The 17,743-nt window shown below is 36.8% G+C and overlaps 1 protein-coding gene across 1 annotated transcript in view; it reads right to left on the reverse strand.

Annotated features, from left to right (window-relative positions):
• The window catches only part of LOC306885115 (sodium/potassium-transporting ATPase subunit alpha-3-like), a 36,757-nt gene extending 19,344 nt beyond the window's left edge, over positions 1-17,413 (reverse strand). Inside the window, exons 1-6 of the mRNA XM_079441459.1 lie at positions 17,033-17,413; positions 5,951-6,067; positions 5,581-5,640; positions 2,548-2,751; positions 2,072-2,185; positions 1,639-1,773 (exon numbers count right to left, since the gene is read on the reverse strand). Coding sequence (XP_079297585.1) covers positions 1,639-1,773; positions 2,072-2,185; positions 2,548-2,751; positions 5,581-5,640; positions 5,951-6,067; positions 17,033-17,038 — 636 coding nt within the window. The 5' untranslated portion in view covers positions 17,039-17,413. The remainder of the gene's footprint in view (positions 1-1,638; positions 1,774-2,071; positions 2,186-2,547; positions 2,752-5,580; positions 5,641-5,950; positions 6,068-17,032) is intronic.
• Between the last annotated feature and the right edge of the window lie 330 nt (positions 17,414-17,743).

Below are 17,743 nucleotides of genomic sequence, written 5' to 3' on the forward strand. Positions count from 1 at the left end.
GAAGAATAAAAAACATGTGTAACAAAATAGTGTTGATTCGATGTCCAAACGCATATATATGTGTTTTAAAGGGCACCTATTATGCAAACTGGACTTTTACATGTTGTTTGAACATAAATGTGTTGACAGTGTGTGTGCACAACCACCCTATAAGAATAAAAATCCACCCGCTCCTTTATTAAAAAAAATCCCCATAAATCATAAGCAGTCTCAGAACAAGCTGTTTGCGGAATTTGTAAAATGTAGACGTCACATTTTACAAGCCCTGCCCACGACTGTTGACGGACACTGCCATATTAGCAGAGACCCCACCCTGAGTGAGCCGCACACAATCCGCCATGTTTATCTTCACGCTAGAGCATTTAAAAGCAGCATTCAAGTAAGAAATGTCCACTCATTAGTGCTACATAAGTTATTCAGACCAGAGCAGTATGTGATTTTCTGCTTTTACTTCATTGTTTGGGTCATATTAACAGTGTAGACAGCAGTATACTGTATATTACGCTGCTGTCACTTAATACACAGATCTAATATAAACATGTGATTTCTTTCCCAGCTGTTTACCTTCATAGACATAACCGACTATGTTTATGTAACTTATGTGTGTATTTGATAGTTTAAGCACAATAAGACATGAAACAGAACTTAGTTTAGTACTCGCATGCCATGTGACAGCCGCGTTCTGTGCGCGTGCTCATTTGCATTTAAAGAGACATGCACGAAAACAGTGTGTTTCTGCTTCCACTCCAAATAGGCATTTTAAAAATGATATATTAAATGATCTGTGGGGTATTTTGAGCTGAAGCTTCACAGACACATTCTAGGGACACCTGAGACTTATATTACATCTTTTAAAAAGGGGCATAATAGGTGCCCTTTAAAATAATCATTTTCAGGCCTTACAGTCAGAAAGGCAGACGGACAGACAGTATGTGTTCATACAACCCAATTCTAGAGAAGTTGGGACATTTTGTAAAATGCAATAAATGCATCTGTGATTTGTTCATTCTCTTTAACTTTTATTAAATTGACAAAAGTACAAAGAACAGATTTTCAAAGTTCAACGTAAATGTATTTTGTAAATATGAACAAATTTAGTTCAACACGTTCCAAAAAAGTTTGGACAGAGGCAAATTAAAAGTAAAAAGGTTACAGAATATCCACGTTAACCTGTTTTGAAACAGTTCCCAGTAAGCAGGTGAATTGGTAATAGGTCAAGGTATCATGTTTGGGTATAAAATGAGCATCTCAGTCTTTGCCAAAGATGGGTCATGGCTCATCACTTTGTGCCAAATTTCACGAGACAAGACAAGTCTTATCAAGCCAGATTGGACAAAAATTTAGCTTGCAGAACTTTTAATATCCTCAATTCCTAAACAATTAAACATTGTAATTAAAAGGACCGTTGATGTGACACAGTGTTAAACATGCCACTGTCCCAACTTTTTTGGAGTGTGTTGCAGCCATCAAAATCAAAATTTGTTCATATTTACAAAATACATGTACGTTGGTCAGTGAAAACTTTGGAAATCTTCTCACAAATTCTTGATTTTATTGCATTTTACAAAATGTCTCAACTCTTCTGGAATTGGGGTTGTAGTAGATATTTCCAGCCATGTTTTTGTTTAGATACTGTACCTTGCAGCCATGAGCAGAGATGATCCTGAGGTCAGCAGGGATCCTGTCTCCTCCCTTCACCTCCACCATATCACCAGCCACCACCTCCTCAGCGTTAATCTGGAGCTTCTCACCTTCACGGATCACTAAAGCTTGCTGTGGACAACACACACACATACACAAACATCAATTTCAGCCTCTAACGACTTTAAGGCCAAAGGAGAGATTAAAGGAGCATTAATACAGTCTAGAGGCAAATATGTGGAGACAATAATTAGGATTATGACCAGAGAGGAAAACAGTGGATTAAGATTTATTGGTTATTTGAGTTTTCATTTTGATCCACACAGCTAGAAATATGCACTGAAAAATTTTGCCACTTTTGAATTATAATTTGGCTGAAGTTGAATTAGGAATCAGAACTGAGGATATTAAAGAACTTTATTTTGTGTACCTGGGGAACCATGTTCTTGAAAGACTCCATGATCTTCGAGCTCTTGGCCTCCTGGAAGTAGGAGAAGCAGCCAGTGATGATGACCACAGCAGACAGCACGATCCCCAGATACAACTGTGGAGCGGAGAGAGAGAGAGAGAGAGAGAGAGAGAGAGAGAGAGAGCAGGAGGACAGGTTATCAAATTAATGTGGAGAAAATCCTCAGGAGGTCACTGACCTTGATTTCTCTGATTCACCTTGTTTGCCTCATTTAGCCCACAAAGCAAATGGAAAGTATTATGGTCAAATTTAAAAGTGTGGAGTATGTTTTTTTTGTTTGTTTTTTAAAGAAATTAATATTTAAATTAATCAAAAGTGACAGCAAATGCACTGAACAAAATTATAAATGCAACACTTGTTTTTTCCCACATTTTTCACAAGCTGAACTCAAAGATCTAAGACTTTTAATGCTTTTGTGCACATGTGTGAGTTCTCACATTGTCTCCAGCAGGCTCGTCCTCCGTGGCGGCCTGGATGGCGTAGGCCAGGAAGCAGAGGATGGCTCCGATCCACAGCAGGATGGAGAATCCTCCGAAGAGCTGTCGGCAGAATTTGACCCACTCCGGGGTGGTGGGGGGCGGAGTGAGAGCGTTGGGACCATCCCGAGCGAGGTACTCTGCCGCCTTGGCATTAGTCAGACCCTTCAGGGGACAAGAGAGTGTGAGAAGAAATCTGACTCATGAGTCAAACACTACTGCACTGCCACTAGAGGGCGATGGTGGCGAAATGTTTTAGGAGATTTATTGATATCACAGTTCCTGCTCTAAAACGTTAGTGTTTTAAGCTCATTAAGGTGAAATTAGTTCTCTGTTAAAGAAATAGTTTACCCGGGTAAACAAACAGTTGCTGGTCCCTATTGACCTCCATTGAATTTTTTACACATTATAGAATTCAATGGGGACCAAATTTGTCAATATATCTTCTTTTGTGTTCAACAGAAGAAAGAAACTCATACAGGATTGGAACAACTTGAGTGTGAGTAAATGGTGACATTTTTGGGTGGGCTGTCCCTTTAAATTGCCCTGGATGAGGAGAATCTGTTAAAGGGCATGTCTTACATTTGAAATAATAATCAGAAAATAAATTTTTATTTTTTTATTAATTATTAATATTATTTAAATAGAACAGTTAACTGATGCTTTCAACAAAATATTTTAAAACATCTTTTTTTTTGAGTATCATGCTTGATACATCAGGCTTTTATGGCTCATATAATATAGGAGAATATGGAGCACATAGTTGAGGAGGGGGAAAAAATTATTCAGAGGCCCAAACTGAGCAAATATGCAATTTGCTGCATGTGCTGATATTTATATGACAAGTAAGATGAAATTCTGATAGCTTATTGTAATGTAAATCAATGAGAAGTGTATCAGTATCAATCAACAGTATATCATACAAAAATGCATCTAAATATTGTCACAGTTGTCACTTTATATCTCTTAGTAAGATAGATAATATTTAAATGCTTAGTTTGATCAAAGCTCTAGTTTTTATTGTGGGGTAAAACATATACAAGCAAATAAATGTTGACCAAGGATGAACAAACAAGCAATAATCAAAAGCCTGATGCATCATATTTGATACTCACATTTTAATGATTTTTAATAATTTTCCTTAAAGAATATGACAGATAATCAAGGATCTTGTTATATTACTAACACTGTAAAAGTTATTTTTGTGTTTACTTAATAAAAATAAGAGCAAAAAGACACATGAACCACGACCTGATACTAAAAGACCTTTAACTTGATAAAAAGTACAAACTATCAGTCAGACAACAGATGGCATGTAGTAGACTGTAATCATCTATAATCTAATAATCAACAAGTGGCCTTAGAAATTTGAGTATCAAATATAATAGGGTTAATACAAGCTATAATGTTTTGCAGTACATGACTGTTTTAGTGCCAATAAAAAAACAAACAACAACAAAAAACAACTTTAAGCAGGTAATAAATTGTACCATTACAAGAATTAATTTTTTTTAAATTTGACAATACAGACTTAATTTTACAAGATTAAAGGGAGTCAGGACAGTTTAATATTTTAAACCTAAATGGGGGTAAAATAAAACTTTCCATTGACTCACATTGTATGTAATAAACATACACAGAGACATTTTTCAAAATATCTTCTTTTTCATTCCACAGAAGAAAGTCATTCAGGTTTGGAACGACATAAGGGTGAACAGATGATGATTGCATTTTCATTTTTAGGTTAAATATCCCAAAAACCAGGATACAGAAGATATTATGTGATTAATGCAGAGAACATTTGGAGGGGGAAAAAATTCACAATATAGGCAGTTATAGGAATAGGGCACCAGAGTAGCCTCACCAGTGAGGAAATAGAGGATTTAGTTCAATTAAACTTCAGCAAAAGATTCAACAAGATAGAAATCCTTGGTCTTTTGGTGCATCAGCATCGAGTTATCTTTAGCATCCAGACACATCTGCAGTTATGAAGGAAATTGAATTTATTCAGGAGAAAGAACCAGACAGAAAGTCAGGAAATTACTAGAAATGACACAGTCTACGTCACTGTGTGGGGAGATTTTCATAACACCGCACAAAATGTTTACTCAATGAAAGAAGGTGGAACTATTATTCTCGCTGTGATGATGTTGCTGCCGCCGGCGCCATGTCCTGGAGACGCTGTTTCGTTGTGAAAGCGAAACTACTTTGTTTGGGCTTCCAAAAGAGGACACAACTAGAAATCAGTGGTTAAGTTTTATTTACAACACTGTTCCAGAGCAGTACAATGCAAATATTTGAGTGTGTGCAGCGCATTTTACAGAGGACTATTTCCTGAACTTGGAAGCTACAGTGCTGGCTTGCACAAAGGCTGTTTCTATAAAGTGGGGCAATTACAACTTTGCAAGGACAGTCTGGCGCTTCTGACTCACATCCTGTAAGTACATTTCTGCCACTGACGATTCAAACGTGAGTTTTGAGCAGTGTAGAGTAGTGCTTGTTGTTTGTTGTTTCTCCGATCACAAATGCAGACATGGTCATGTAAAAAGACAGTATAAGTCATTATAATCAGTAATTATGTCCCCACTGGATGGGTTTTATTGTTTTTGTGTGGTCACGCTGTCAAATGGCATCACAATACGGTGAGGGGCGTAACATTTCCATCTCACGCTTGATGTATTCGGCCAATCACAATGCACTGGATAGCTGGCCAATCAGAGCACGCCTCGCATCTCAGAAAGATGAGCTTTGTAAAAATCGACGCGTTTCAGAAAAGCGGGGTTTAGAGGAGCAACAATAATGTACAGTATGTGGAAAATAATGTGTTTTTTTTACTTTAAACCACATAAACACATTGCATTATACCAAATACACAAAATAATGTTCTTTTTAGCAACATCATATGACCCCTTTAATGTTGCACATATGAAACAGCAGGCTAGTTTACTTGATTTAATTGATTTTAATTGTTCGTTACTGATGTGAGAAACTCACCTGTACAATGTCAGTGTTGAATTTTCGGCATACTTCTTCAATTGACATCTTATGCTCTGTCTGGGGGGGGGGGGGGGGAGTTTAAATTTGCACAAAGAAAGGATGAGTTGCTATATAGTGCAACCAACCACAGTGATTGAACCACAACCTTGCTACATTTGATTCAAGGCAAAATAGTATTTGAAAATCAATATAGTATGGTGTACTTAAATTCATTTATGAGGTACTGAACTACTCATCCAATTAGCACTGTGACAAAATTACATATAGTACAATAAGAAATTATTCACTATAGGTCACTAATTGTAAGTCTAAAATAATTAAAGTTTCATACAAAAACATGAAGATAATATGTGTCGATGAGTCTTACCAGTGGTACTTCCTTCTTCAGGTCATCCAGGTCTTTCCCTCCCTTTCCCTTTTTAGGAGACTCTTTCTCATCTTTGTCCTGCGTAGTCGCCACACGGTAGCTGTCCGACCGTCCATACTGGAGGATAAATGGGGGGGGTTATTGTCATTAAAAATGGCACTTCATGCTCAAAAGGTTGCCGACCCCTGTTGTAAAGTGTTACCGTAATTTCCATATATGAAATATATTGTCATATGAAGCAAAAACATATTAGAAATGGCCTAGCCTATACAAATATATATGGTATGTATGTGTAATACATTTTTGGACATACAGTGCCCTCCATAAGTGTTGGAACGGTAAAGACAAAATTGCTCTGTTGGCTGTGGAGTCAAGACATTTGCAAATATGATTAAAAGATGAATATGAGACAAAACTACAGAATGTCACATTTTATTATTGGGTGATTCAACACACAGATGTTTTACCAGCTAAGAAGTTCAGTACTTTTAGAGTTCACCCCACTCATTGATGAGAGCATAAGTATTGGGACAGTTGAACATAAGGCAGATATAAAAGATTAAAAGCTATTATTTAGTTGCAGATCCCTTGCACACAATCACAGCAGTGAGTCTGTGACCCATAGACATCACCAGACTCTTGGTCTCATCCTTTCAAATACTTTTCCCAGCCTTTAATGCAGCCAATTACAATTGTTGCTTGTTTTGGGGAGTTTCTGCCTTTCCTCTTCAGCTGGTGAAATTCATGTTCAATCAGATTTAAATCTGGAGATTTACTTGAGCAATCTAAGACTTTCCATTTCTTTGATTCATTGTCCTGATGCAATATGAAGCACTTCCCAATGAATCTGGTGGCATTTTCTTGAATATTGGTAGGCAAGATGGTTTTGTACCCTTCTAAATTTATTCTGCTACTGTCATCATACATTAAATCATCAGTAAAGTTGAGAGGGCCTGTTCCAGAGACAGCCATGCATGCCCATGCCATGACACCACCTCCACCATGCTTTACAGATGAGGCTGGATGCTTGGGATCATTTGCAGTTCTCTGTTTTTCTCCACATTTTTGCTTTCCCATCACTTAGATAAAGGTTCATCTTTGTCTCATTGGTCCATAAACACAGTTCCAAAACTCTTCTGGCTCACCTTTGTGCTTTTTTGCAAACTCTAATCTTGCCTTTCTATTTTTGGTGCTGGTCAGAGGTTTGCATCTTGCTGTGTAGCTTCTGTAATTCTGTGTCAAAGTCTCCTGAGGACAGTAGATTGTCAGAGCATCACCCCAGCTTTCTGGAAGTTTTTTACAGACACGTCTTTTAGGGTTCATTTTCACAGCTTTTTTTTATTTGTCTGTCATCAACTACTGTTGTTTTCTCAGCCGATCAGGTAGTTGTTGGTTGCTGGTGGTTTCCAAACTCTTGATTTCTCCATGCCCTTTGTTTTTGCTAGAGCTCTAATTGACTTCCTCTTTTCTTTTAGCATCCAAATCGCTTGCTTTTCTCTCAAAGTCAGCTCCCTCATCTTCATCCTGGTTTGTGTGTCATCATCGATTGCAAGATTCAGAATACAGAAGTAATGGATATAACTGATACGACACATTCCCTGATTTTAATATCTGAAGAATTAATGCAACAGGACACAGCTGATCACTTAGAAAGACCTGTGAGGCAACTGCTCCAACACTTATGCTCACATCAGATAGAGGGATGAAACTCTAAAAGTGATGAACTTAGCTGGTAAAACATCTAGAATCACCCAATAATACAATGTGACATTCTGTAGTTTTGTCTCATATTCATCTTTTAATCATATTTGTAAATGTCTTGACTCCACAGCCAACAGAGCAATTTTGTCTTTACTGTTCCAATACTTTTACGCCAGACTGACAAGTCCCTGCCTAGTGTGTACTAGGACGAGAGGATAGAAGAGCCCGGAGCAGCTCGAATGGTGTTATAAAAAGAATAAAAAAGAAAAGCTATACATATATAAGGCTATACCTTTTTGAGGCACAAATAGTAGCCGGACTTTTGCCACAAATTACACAAACAGATTCAACTTCATAAATCAGAGAACTTTAACGAAATGTGTCCCAGCTGAAACTGCGATAATAACGTGGGCACACAGATGGGCTCATATTTAAGCATCATGTCTCAGCACCTTCTGTTGCACTGCGAGAGACATGGTCCAGGAACTGATGACTGAGGATGAGAAGGGAAATGTCAACCAGATAATGCTTCAGCCACTATCCTGCTTATCTCTGAAACCGTGAAGCTTTTAACAGGAACCCCGTGCGGGATACGGGGGGAGGTGTGAGCACGGGGGCCGTTGAGGGTGGTCTAGTGCACTTCAATCCACATTAGGGCTTTTCATTGATGTGGCATCCCCTGATTTGCCATGTGTGCTTCTGTGACCTATTTTAGCTTGCATGCACAACCAGTCGGCATTACTGCCAAATCCACCATTTCAGCACACCAGCATGCTTTCATGATAATGTGCAATGCTTAAAATGCTTCGTTAAATTATTCTAAAACAGACCAAATTTATTGGCAGTCTCTAATCTAAAATGAATTATTTCTGTTTTTTATAAGGCTTAATTTAAATTAAACAAAAACTATTCAAATAATAATAAAAAAAATCATCCCTCAAAATATTAATTGACCCAACTGTAGTTGTAACCCTCAGGTAACCCTGCTATGTTCAGCATAATGCTCAACAGACAGCATTTCTTTTGTTAAAAAAATAAAAAATAAAACTAAATAAAGAAATGATTAAAAAAATAAACCCAAAACACTACAAAACACAAAAAGGGCAAGATTGTAGCATCCTTGTGGCCGTGTGTTGAAACAGTTTGACCATCTGTCAAGGGTTTTTCCTCTTTCTATCCTCTGGGTGAGACGGCAGTGCAGGATTATTACTGTTTACTACAGTCTGGATTACCCTACTGAACAACTGTAATCCTGCTCCTGTTTTTATTTTATTCATACATTCAATCGCTCGTATGCTTTGAGATACATACTGTCTATTTTTATATTTATTTTGTCTTAACTCATCTACTCGCTTTGTTTATAGTTTACTGTCTAATGTATTCTAACCATCTTGATAGCACAACCATATACTGGTACACTGTGTTCTCGCCGTATAGTCATGCATGAAACATCATCCATTTGACTGTCTGCGGTTCTCTCTCCATCGCACACTTGCATCACAGTTCCAGATTCAGTCGTGACCCTGAGATCAGACGTGGCACACGTGCACATTCATGTCCATGCCCATCAGCCTCTGCGCCGTAGGATGTGTGGAGAACTGGAGCTGCTCCACTTTAGTAAATCCAGTGGGGTTCATCTCAGACATGATCACGTTCTCTTAGGCCATGTACACACTATAAGTTTCAGGAATGACAACCGCATATTTCAAACTTAATAAACTTTTTTTTCACTTCCGCTGACTGTGATATGCAGAACTTTATTTCACGTCTTCTGAACTGTTGACGACAAGTGCCCGCTTACCCCATTGAAAGGCTTGGAGGAATATAACTCTGATTGGATTTGTCTGAAAGAAGAAAGTCACATACACCTAGGATGCTTCGAGGGTGAGTAAAACACAGGCTAATTTTCATTTTTGGGTGAACCCTTTAAATACCAGAGTGAATCCCCTAAATTATCGTTACATGTATGTACGAAACTGCGATGATTGGCAGCTTGGAAACCATAGCAATGTTTTGGTGTCTTCCACGTTTCACGAGTTCACCCTTACATCTAATCTGATAGCATATAGTAAGCATATTTTGGCGTGCTGTCCTGGAGGAGGGCTCCGAGCCCAGAATATGGCCAGAACCCAGAGAACTCACCCTATCCCTTATATGGGATAAAAATAGATTAGGGTGAGGAGTTGGGGTGGAGGAGGGATGCCGGAAAACTGTCATTGGACAGAGGCAAGCTGCATATCTATATGCATTGTGCTCGTTAGGATAGTTAGCTAAATGAGTTGCACCTGCACCAAATTAGTTGATTATCTGATTGTGCTCCTCCCGAACCATGTTAATAAAACATCATTTAGTATCCGTTATTGTGACCAAAGTATTATTACAGTGAGAAAACGCTCGTTATTTTCAGCAGTTTAACCGAAGTACAGTGGACAGAGACATTGGGTTTTGTTTATGCTTGTACAGGCTGCTTCACAGAGCGTGTGCTGTCTGTGTTGCCATCATCACTCATTACAAGCACTTTTGGGGCTTGTTTAAGCTCAGATCATAAAGCGATCGGGTTTATGGAGTGAGCAGACACGAGTCGCTATATTTTGATCTTATTTTCATTTATTTATTCGGTTTATTACTGTCTTGTACGCTGATTTTTCTAGCAAGATCTGGCAACACGAACGAGTCAAGGCTCATGCTGCTCTGGTAGTGATTCCCCATTTCTCATTTTTAACATGTTTAACATGATGCACTAAAATAAGTAAAGCTACAACCTAAATAAAATGTAATAACAACTACATAGACATATTTATAAAACAACTAAAACTTAAAAAAAAAGACCAGAACACACAACAAAACTACTAAAACTTGAACTAAAATTAAAATGAACCAATATGGAAATAAAATTCAAAACATTAACAAAAACTATAATAGCATCTCAGTTATACTGAAATAACTCTGGACTACACTGTAAAAAAAGTAATTTTTCATAAAGGAAATATTTTGGTACATAAAACAAAGATTAAATACTTTTTACAAGAAAATGCTATTTTAATTTCTCTACTTAAAATGTTCACATTTATTCAAAATGTTTTTCTGTAATTACTTTTGAAATTTACTAGCAATTCCTGAAAATTGTTTAGAAGTAAATCTACACCTTTTTATTTTTTTTTATTATTATTTTTTATACAAAAGGGATGTTTCGAAGTATGTTCACTTTTAAAGACAATTAAAGTGAATGGTGACTGTGGATATCAAATTCTAAAAGAACTCAAGAATTAATGTAGCCCATATTGTCACGGAACACTGGGAGGAGCGCCGTGGAAAGACGAAGTCTGGGTCCAAATGCAGGTAAGGATCAATTTTAATGAACAAAAAGGCCAACAAGGCAAAACAAAACAGATTAGGAACGGGATACACCAACAGCAACACAGTGCATGTATCCCCAGAGTTTCAACAGTGAATACGACTAATACAATACATTACAATTAATTCATGTATAAATAGTCCATGAAAATGGGGAACAGCTGGGAGTGTAATTTGTGACAGGTGTGTGTGATATGTGACAGGTGTGTGGAGTTAGGGGAATAGAGTCTGGGAGATGGTGACCTCTGGTGGTGAAGGGAAGAACTGCAGGACCCGGACTCATGGCACATTTGACTTGTGTTACATAATGCAAAGCCTTTTGTGGTCAAATTATTCACAGAAAAAAGAAAATAATTTGTCAGAGTTGTAAATGAAACAAAGATTACCAGAACACGATTTACCAGAAAATACAATTTTTACCAGACAATAGAGTCCGTTAATTCAAAATTTAATTGCTTTCCACTTCTTTGTAATCAGTAGTAAAATTTACTAGCAATTTCTGAATGAAAATTGTTTCTACACCATTTTTTTTTTCAGTGTAGATTTATGTGAAGGAAACCAATCTAATGTGTGTTATGTGAATATGAGAATATTCAATTCTGACATTTCACAACCAGTTACAAGAACCAAAAAAACATTCAGGATCATTGATATCAAAGCTTGCATAACACATCGGTGAATAATGATTTACATTCTGGTTTGTTCCTCAAACAAAGAATTGCATAATTTCATATAGACCATTTTTTATGCTTTTTGCCATTTTTTGGAGTCTGCTCCAAATTTACTTTCATTGCGAGTAAAATAGAAATGTGAACATTCTGCCTATAATCTCCTTTCGTGTCTCACACAAGAAAGCCGTACAGGATTAGAACAACATGAGGGTGAATAAATGATTAATTTCATGAATTCATCTCTGGGAGAACTAATAATAAGAGCTAGCGACATTCAAAAAATAAATCACAAAATAGGTTCTAGATGAAACATGGCCGACATTGTGACTCTCTCTCTCTATCTCTATCAAAGGCTTCATCTAATGAACTTGAGGACATGGAAACACACTGTGTACTGTACATGCACTAATGGATTACACCCTAAAGAAACCTTGCTTCTGTATACTACACATAAGACACCAATAAAACAAACCACATATGAAATTAAAGGACTAATTAAATGTTAGAGCTATCCATTATGTAGCAGCAGAAAAGCTCAAATCATGTAAGAGAATGATGGGTGTTTAATTTAAGTGTAGTCAGTCACATCCAGAAATCCAGCATATTGTTCATGCATTCAATGCAGTCAAAGGTGAAATTAGTATATTAGTGTGCAATGGATTCCTAAAGCATGGGTGTGAATTAAAATGTCTCTGTTCTGTATGTGAAATATTACTTAAGTAAGACGATTTAGTAAAAAAAATATTTTTTTAGTTGTAAATAATAAAAAAGATTATTAGAGTACGTTTTGCATGAAATATTATTTAAGATTTTCTACTTCTAAATTTCAATAATTCAATGTGTTACTTGCCATTTCTTTTTATGAAATATTTGCGAACTGTTTGTGAAATTCACTAACAATTTCTCTGTGAAAACTGTTTTGACACCAAATTTTTTCAGCGTACGTGACAACTTTGCTTCGGTGTTAGTATTTTATACAAATGATAAATTAAAATACTGGGTTAAACCTCATGTAACCTGTGATAACCACAATATCAGAGCAAATTAAGAGAGTTAAATCTATTTTTATGACCATTTAAACATAATTTTCATATAAATAAATGAATATAAATAAATGAGCACAAAGATGCTATTGAATAAATTTTTTTGCATATGTTTTACAGTCATACAGTAAAAATGACTGTATTAAAGTAATGGGAATTAATGAAAATTTTAATTGAGAATAATAATAAATTTGATTACTTGCTTGAAAACAGTATAAATGCAATAAATGATCCTAAAATAGGCTTCGTTTTCAACTATAATTTTTTTTTATTTTTATTTTTTATTTTAGGGTCAAATGAGAAATGTTTTCTATAAGATGTTAAATAAATGCCATTCAATAGCTCATTTGAATATATGAAGTGTGAAATTCTCCAAATAAACCTTGATGTAAACTTGAACAAAAAAATTACTCGTGTGTCTTATATTTTTATTCCATACATGTTTTACAAAAATGCCATAATTCTTTTCGCTACTAAAATTTTTAAGTAACTTGAATTTAAATGCATGATAATTTTAACGTGAATTAATTTTAGCACACACTGTGGTCACTGTGGTTTGCTAAATATACAGGAAAGCAACCTTGGCATGGAACAAACTGATTAAAACCTGCTATTGACATTTGAGAGCCAATCAAATAAGACTGCTGGCTGACCTTGAAGGTCCCACGGGATATGACATCATGTCGGCGTCTGGCAAATTGACTGATAGCGTGTCTGCTAGCTTTGCTTCATATGACCCCGGGCTTCGGCACTATAAGGCTTGATTATGTGCTTTAGTGGAAAGTACACGCACACATACATATCCAGAATCACTCAATGAGAATGAGCTATTGAACGGCGTCCATTACACAACCATAAGACTTTTCACCACCAGTCTGTTTCTCATTTACAGATACACAATTATCAGTCATGCAACATGAAAAGTTATGGAAACTGATATTTAAACTCCATTGTTGCCATTTTTACTGAACAAAGTGATTTATTATCAAAACAAAGTAACTTTTTGAAGTTACTTGCAAAACAAATTGCAAACGACAATTTTAGAAAACTAAAACCAAAAGAAACCACTTTACAAACTTGATTTCACACTATGATGACATTCCTGCTGTTCTAAAGCCTTCAGACAGGCATGTCACCCTCCCAGAAACATTCACGTCACACTAATTGTCGACGACCCCGAGCACCTGAGCCTACAACTGCCTCGCTGCTGTTGTCAAGGTGACACCACCCCATAGTTCACCTTTCCTGCTCACCTTATTCCTTTACTGTATCAGCTCATCCGTGACATCATTTCAAAGCTCAAAACCTTGGCTATAGTGGAATATTATCATGCTGTACAGCTTATACTGTATACTGCATATTATATATAAAAACTAGCATGTAAAACAGAACACATTATGCAACTATTAACATATCATTGATAATTTAGGGAGTAATCATAAATGTCAAAATTTAATTTTGATTTAATTCAATTATAATTTCTGAAATAAAAGCAGTTTATCTATTAATTGTAAAATTGTATACTATGCTTTAGGAAATTTGGTGTAGGATCAATTTTCACACAGAAATTGCTAGCAAATTTCACAATTAATTACAAAGACACGTTGAATTAAATTTTGAAATTTTGAAGTACACAGGGAAAAAAATAAATTTGTTGGACAGTAAAGAAAACACTAAAACCTACTGAAGTACGTTTTACAATTAAATACTATTTCAGTTTTTTCTACCTCATTACTTGCTGTTTTTTTATAATCGTTTGTGAAATTTACTAGCACTTTCTGAGTGAAAATTGTTTATACGTCAAATGAATGTGTGTGTGTGTGTGTGTGTGTGTGTGTGTGTGTATGTATGTATATATATATATATATATATATATATATATATATATATATATATATAACATGTCAAATAACGTTTCAAGAGAGAAAACTTTTTTTATAATAGTTGTGCATTGAATTGTGGGATACTATATCGTGGTGCTGCTATGTCTGAAATTACTCAATTGTTCACTCATTCACTATTAGTGATATACCATTTAGTGCTGCATGGACAAAAATGAGTAAATATATTCACTCATCCAGGTTTTTTGATCATAATGATTGAACAATGGTAATACAAACAACTGCCAACTAGTATTATATGAACAACTGTACTTTATTATAAAGATGAAATGAATACTGTACACACATTAGCCTATACTGAACACACTACATACTGTACACTGTAAAAATGATTTTTCGAGGTTGTAAATAAAACAGATTTTTAAAAAATATATTTTTTTAAATGTTATTTTAGTAAGAAAATGTTATTTCATACTTCAAACTTTCATGCTTAATTCAATGTGTTTGGCCTAATTGATTCTTTGTAAATGAAAAAAAAATTACAACGACCTAACGTGTAGGCCAAGTATGGTAAGCCATACTCAGAATTTGTGCTCTGCATTTCAACCATTCAAGTGCACACACACACACACACACACACACGCACACACACACACACTGTGAGCAGCCCGGGAAGCAACTGGGGATTCAGTGCCTTACTCAAGGGCATCTCAGCTCTGTGGATATTGAAGGTGGAAGAGAATGCTGTTTTTTCACTCCTCCACCTACATGTCCTTCCGGTGCTGAGAACTGAACCCACAACCTTTGGGTTACAAGCCTGACTCTCTAACCACAACCACCCCAGTTGTCTGCACAAGTTATTTGTCAAATTTATTGAGTGAAAATAGTTTCAAAGTAGCCTATGTGCCAATATTCCACATCTAAAATATTTTCAGTGTAGAAACTGTTATTCTATTCTAGTCAGTCTCCAAGAAACATTCACCTCATCCAAAATTGCCAACAACCACAAGCACCTGGGCCTCCTACAAATGACTCAGTGTCTCTCTCTCAAGGTGACACCCTCCTGTAACCCTATCATTCACTTTCCATGCTCATTTTATTCTCCTCTTGCATTAGTCCATCCCCAAATCTTCATTTTGGCCCAGCGCATCTTGCATCCTATTGTTTGATTGGCTCAAGTCCAATTATTCATCAGCGACTGCGAATATGACCCCGCCCTCCCGTCGCTACACGGACCAATCGCGGCACTTGTTCAGGAATATCCACTCTCTCTGATCAGCCTCCACTTTGACGCCGTCACCGACCGTCGTGCCCGGTTCCCCTCCGGGCATCACGACCGATACCAGAATGTCAAAACGACACAGAAAACGAGAACCTCGCGTGCGATGGAAAAGGGATCGTTTGAAAGAGAAAATGGTCTTTGCGTCACAACATCACCTTTTAATTTCAGATTTGTTTCTAATAAAATTAATTTTAGACGACCAGTTCTGCAGGGTCTCAAAATAACAAGCTAGAAGGCGCTTGGTGTGACAAATGAGTTCAATATAGGCTATTCCATGTGCGCGCGTCTACTGACCAATTGGTCTCGCTTTGGGATTTAATTGTAGTCATAAATGTGATAAGATGTCGGCTGTGAAACTACTGAAACGGGTCAATACAGATTCTGCAGTCATCCTATACGCTCCCCCCACCCCCTCTGTGGTTAACGCCTTTCATTTAGGAGACTGACAAGACTTTCCAGATTCTGGATTTACAAATCACGACCAACAAAAATGATCACTTTATGGCAGTTAAGTCCGTTTTCTTGTGTCATGTTAAAAACAGAATTGCTAAGCGCAAATTTGGTCTTTTCTGCGGTCATGGCACGTTTAACAGAACGAACAGATGCGCGAGCAGAAACGTTATAATCATAGTGCTTCTGAATATGTGTTATGATGATATCTTACCGGTATGTATTTGAAACATATTAGTTAAACATATAATTTTGATATTTGATATAATTTTTGCGTTTACCTCAGTGCGCCTTTTTGCATCGAATGAAAGTAGCGTCTATATATTCAATTTCTAGCTTCTATGCCAAACGACTTAGATTATATTATTATGCATATACCTAATATGCCAATATGTGCACATAAATTCACCAGCATTCTTCATTTGTTCGCTTTAACTGCATCATGACGCGTCGGACTGGGTGCAAAAATGAAGCATCCGATTTGACGCAATTGCCAAACGATCGAGCAGCGTTATTTCACAAAGTCAAAGATGTTAAACTCGCAGTCTAAGGTTAAAACGCCCACGGCATAGCTGATAAATGTTTGCTTAACATTTATAGTAGAGATAAACGCACCTGTTTAATGCAATGATTTGACAAAATACATACAGACACACGTTACCATCCAAATCCCATAACCCCGAATTATTATTAAGATGCATGGCATTCAAAACGTGCAAGCATTTAAAATAGATTCTTACCCCCATTTTGGAGCCTTCAGTCGCTGTGTCTTCAGTCAGTCAAACTGCGTTTGGTTTCAGTAAAGCGCGAGAGAAGAAAAATGAAGCTATTGAACGGATAACGACGGGCAGCGTTTGAACGACCCTCTGACTATAAATTAAATCATATATTCTTGAAGATACTATGCATAGTAATATATTAGGCTACAGGGGGTCTACATGAAGTAAAAATTAAAGAATGGCCCAAGCTGCATTGGTTTCTAAAAGCACATGTGGCAGCCTTTGATATAATGATAGAAGAGCATATGCAGCGCTGAGGATTATGATGCGTCTCTGGTTGAGAATGATGCAGGTGAGATGAAGAGCCGACGCGCTCCCTCTGCCTCTCTGTGTTCATCCGCCGCTAGTGCTTCGAGACGCGGCACGCACGCACTTATCCCTCCGCGAGCGACAGTGGCCCTTTAACGCCTCTAATGTACAGACATGGCAGTGAGATAATGGTCCAGAAGAATCCGGTTATATTAAGAGAATTTTACAAATGTGTATCTCCAATGAAAAATATCAGCAGACACTTGTTTGATTGTCTACCTGATTCTAAAATGGATTATTATGCTGAATCATGGCCGAACCACTGGACAGGCTGGGCATAATATTTCACAAACAACTAGTACCCTTGTGCTATACAGTGATGCTTTTGGCATGTACCATGGTATTATTTGAAATACTTAGAAA

This window comes from Barbus barbus, assembly GCF_936440315.1.
Source record: "Barbus barbus genome assembly, chromosome: 19".
In the NCBI taxonomy this organism is placed as follows: Eukaryota; Metazoa; Chordata; class Actinopteri; order Cypriniformes; family Cyprinidae; genus Barbus; species Barbus barbus.